General features: G+C 31.4%; 1 protein-coding gene across 3 annotated transcripts in view; it reads right to left on the bottom strand.

Annotated features, from left to right (window-relative positions):
• Positions 1-4,947, bottom strand: part of LOC106461755 (MPN domain-containing protein-like) — a 41,828-nt gene that overhangs the window by 7,131 nt on the left and 29,750 nt on the right. For all 3 annotated transcript variants that reach the window (XM_022388788.1, XM_022388789.1, XM_022388790.1), the window contains exons 8-9: positions 1,606-1,702; positions 597-669 (exon numbers count right to left, since the gene is read on the bottom strand). In XM_022388788.1, the coding sequence (XP_022244496.1) occupies positions 597-669; positions 1,606-1,702 (170 nt within the window). The remainder of the gene's footprint in view (positions 1-596; positions 670-1,605; positions 1,703-4,947) is intronic.

The raw sequence follows: 4,947 nt of genomic DNA, 5'->3' as shown, positions 1-4,947 counted from the left end.
TTAATAGCAAGCATGGCTTGAGAAGTGGATTTCTGGGGAAGATGGGAATTTTGAGAACAATAGGGATTACACTTAGTACATTGAAAGTTTTACATTGTATAGTTTTATGATTATAAGATAGTTCCAAGGTCGGTCAAATCGACCACCTTTGTACTTAAATTAATCCAATGAATAATTACATGGTATAAAGCAAGGTGTTTTATAAAATCATATTGCATCATATAATACTATTACAAAATTATTCAATGGCTCAGGTGTAATCAGGATGAAGATATATTCCAGAGGATTGAACCATCAAACTGAATTGATTTTAATGTACTTTTGGTTTCACTAAATATCAAAATTTTCATATATTATTTAAGTATTTATAATACACACTATCCACATATTTATTTTCAACTTGAAGAGAAAACATGGCCACAAAAAATCTGAGCTCCAGTAGGTTTGTCAGAAAATTGTTCTCATGACTTTAGTAAAACATTAACATACACAGTACATTTATAACAAACACTTGCAACCACTTTTCACTTTTGAGAATAGTCACAAAATAAAACCATGTAGTTTTTTTTACAATAAAGTACTTAAATAACTCTTACTATGAGATGCAATGTCCCAGCTTCCTCCAAGATAGCCTACAACTTCACTGTTAGAAAGATGGCAGTGGAAATCCTGACAAAATAGTGAACTTTTAATTAATAAAAGTAAAACACCCTGAAAATATTTAAACATTAAGGACAAAAAATTACATTAAAGTATTTTAGAAAGATACTGAAAGCAACAATTTTTTTATTGTTCTAAGAATGTATATAATAAGTTTCAAAATATAAAGAAGTACTCTTCATTCATAAAGTGATAAATTAACAAGTAAAACCACAATAAGTAACATTCCCTCCACAGAAAGAAATACTTTTTACATAAAATTCTGCATACAATTCTACTTGAACTACTATTACCTTGATACAATAATTCAGTCTCACTACAAGAAACTAAGTTTTGGACTATTTTCATTTGTAATGAACTAACAATTACCCCTGGACTTTTGTTTAGAATTGTTTCGGTCTTACTTAAAGAATTTCAATACTTAACTCTTTTCAAAGGCAAAATTCTCAACTGCAATTTTCATTTTATAAAGATTTCACAATTTTTTTGTACTGCTTCAGTGAAAAAAATGTTTTCTTATAAACATCTTGACTAAATGTTATGGCTTTTTTTCTATTACACACATTTTGAGCAAACAAATACTTTTGAATATCAACACTGTAAAGTTTTAAACTCAAAAAATAGTTTGACCATTACTATATTTATTAAGTTTTAGTTAACTACAATGAGTTTTAATTTTGTTTATTCCGAAATTTCAATTATATATTACAAAAACAAACAGCTTGTTAATCATACACTATTCATAAGCAATTATTTTCTAATGTGAAATGTAAGATCTAAGTTATGTGGTAGGATTATTTCCAAATTAGTCCCTAGATTGAACAAGGTTTTAAAGACTAATCAGCCATAAATATCACCATAGCTTACATTAATTTACAGATGTGCCAAATGATTAGGATAAACCAATATAAAAATAACCCTTTACTAAAAACTTTCTATACTTACAATTAGCAATAAACAATTAGTTGCAATGGTAACGGTAAAAGGCTGGATACGGTCCATGGCAGTGAATGGAGTACAGGTCACAAGGGTGTTCATGTCACTAACAAAAACAAATCAATGGTGGTTGTAATTTGTTATGATATTTTCTAATATATTAGTGAACACTATTCTTACACCTTCTAGTTCACTGAAATAAGGGATCATAAAGCACCACAAATTACCACAAACCAAATAATACACTAAATATAAATAAGACACAGCATATATATATATATATATATAACTTGAGCATATATACTTTATTGCCTTGAATATGTTTTAGAATGAGAATAAGAAAAGTTACTTTTATTATTATGCGTATATATATATATAAAGCATAATAATAAAACTATTGAATAACAAAATATTTGTAACAGACCTAACAAAAGGTAGTGATGAATTGGTAAAACAGCATAATCTTTGTCATAATGATCAAATGAAATTATAATGTAATTGTGCCCAAGAAGGTTTGGCTTTATTGCATGTGTATATGCAATACTTTGTGGGTACCTTGCAGTAATTAGTGGGACCACAAATAAATATTATTTCTCAATAAATTCTTTGAGTAAAAAGTAAAGAAGTTCTACTGAAATGCAATAACAAATTACCAAAGTACAGACTTTTAAAATGGTCAAAACACTACCTACATTTTTCATTACCCCATATCTTAAAATTTAAAAATTACTTAAGTGTTTTCTTTTTGAAGCTGAACATGCAAAAACTTGAAGAATAATTCTATGGAACCATATACATGTTACAAATCCTTGCCAAAGAAGAAAACTTGCAGAAAGTTATGAAATGAATCAGTTAAGTCCATACACCACATAAAATATACAAAACAAGAAATTACTTTTTACACAATCAAACACTAATTGGTAAGTTGAAGGCCAAACACTTTGAATTTGCATAACATGTATAACCTTGAAAATATGCACCATAAAAAGTTAGCATCAATATATATTTTTTGTTCTAAATTACAAACTGAAGTCTATACAAACTTATGAAACTTGTCCTTGAAGACAGAGTTTATACATCACATGCAACTACATCTCTAACTTCATAACAGTCTCCAGTACAGCTTTCATGTTTTACATAAACGTCCATCCTATCTGCACCTCAAAATTCATCATATATTGCATGTTATGAAACCAAATTTACACAGCTTAAACCATATCAAAGTTAGGTGACAGGTTTTTAGAACATACTTGACTCAAATGCATAGGCACCACCCACCTCCCTGCTCCAAAACAATGGAACCAATTATACGAGTGTATTTGTCTTACAACTTGCACCATGTGACAAATTTATATTTAAATTCTTTGCTGCCCCATGGGAAAAACAAAAAAATTTTCTTTCAAGTAATTAAAGGATCGTTGTCTCTATTAATCTCCCTCTCTTTTCCTTATCCCCTTCCACCATCACTTATATTTTGATTAGAGATGCACGGGTAGTAAAATATGGCCAAATACTGAGTCCAGGTATCTGGCCACTAAACTTCGGGCAGGGTCGGGTTCTCCCCTCGCCCCCCTCCCAAAAATTAAACAAAATACACAAAAATTAGAAACAAAAACAAAATTGACATTTATTACATTTAACCAAATAATCACCAATAGAACATTCCAGTTTTACTTTCAACTTTCAAAAATTAACTAACAAAAATGTGCACCCCCATTTTACAGAATTTTTTTGAATTTGTTTAAATTGTACTTGAGGAACAGTAGCATTTCGGCATTTTCGGGTAAAAGCCTTGACCTTTCGTGTATGATAATGTTGCCAGCAGTGATAAAAGCCTGTTTGCTGTCTACAATGGTTGGAGGCGTGAAGAGATAACACCTTGCTATCCTGGCCATTGTGAGAAACCTAGCTTTATTTGACTTCCAAAAGTGAGGCCAGTGAAAGTAAATGCAGAGACAGTCATGTTGACACATTTTAGAATCATTATTCCAATTAATGCCTAGTCCCAACTTCTCAAACCCTAGCTTCATGAAATTTGACAAGCTTTTAGTAAACATTACAAGTCTGTAAACCAAACGGACATTTTAATAAAGTATTTTTACTAAAGGTTTGTCTATGAATTTACAAAGATCCTACTGAGTTATTCTGAGTAAAAGGTGATTTTTCATTTGCATAATCTCTATAACAGCCTAAATTAGTATTTTTTATAGAGCTTGATATTTTCTCTACCCTAACACTAACTGTAGCAAAATCATCAATGTAGAGTGAAATGATAGGTTGAAAATTATGAAATAAAATTGAAAGGTTGAAAATTATGAAATAAAATTGAAAGGTTGAAAATTATGAAATAAAATGAACGATACATGTTTTCTTCTCCTTTGAATGTAAAATTTATTTGAGGTTTTCAAGTTACTTATTTTCACAATTTCAACTGTTAACATTTTAATATCTTTTGCTTTAATTTCATATTTTTATTGCCTAGCTTTCACAACAAAAGCAGTTTTTCAACCCTTGAAAAAACTAAATCACAGAGGCAACATGAGCAGTTCCTCATACATCACGTTCTTCACTCATGAACTGTATCACACATTACACGTTCTTCACTCATGAACTGTATCACACATTACACGTTCTTCACTCATGAACTGTATCACACATTACACGTTCTTCACTCATGAACTGTATCACACATTACACGTTCTTCACTCATGAACTGTATCACACATTACACGTTCTTCACTCATGAACTGTATCACACATTACACGTTCTTCACTCATGAACTGTATCACACATTACACGTTCTTCACTCATGAACTGTATCACACATTACACGTTCTTCACTCATGAACTGTATCACACATTACACGTTCTTCACTCATGAACTGTATCACACATTACACGTTCTTCACTCATGAACTGTATGATGCATTACACGTTCTTCACTCATGAACTGTATGATGCATTACACGTTCTTCACTCATGAACTGTATGATGCATTACACGTTCTTCACTCATGAACTGTATGATGCATTACGCGTTCTTCACTCGTGAACTGTATGATGCATTACGCGTTCTTCAGTCGTGAACTGTATGATACATTACACGTTCTTCAGTCGTGAACTGTATGATACATTACGCGTTCTTCAGTCGTGAACTGTATGATACATTACGCGTTCTTCAGTCGTGAACTGTATGATACATTACGCGTTCTTCACTCGTGAACTGTATCATACATTACGCGGTCTTCACTCGTGAACTGTTGTCATACATTACGCGGTCTTCACTCGTGAACTGTTGTCATACGTTACGCGGTCTTCACTCGTGAACTGTTGTCATACATTATGCGGTCT

Source organism: Limulus polyphemus, unplaced genomic scaffold (genome assembly GCF_000517525.1).
Source record: "Limulus polyphemus unplaced genomic scaffold, Limulus_polyphemus-2.1.2 Scaffold1025, whole genome shotgun sequence".
Taxonomy (NCBI): Eukaryota; Metazoa; Arthropoda; class Merostomata; order Xiphosura; family Limulidae; genus Limulus; species Limulus polyphemus.
This window is presented reverse-complemented; position numbering and strand designations above follow the sequence as displayed.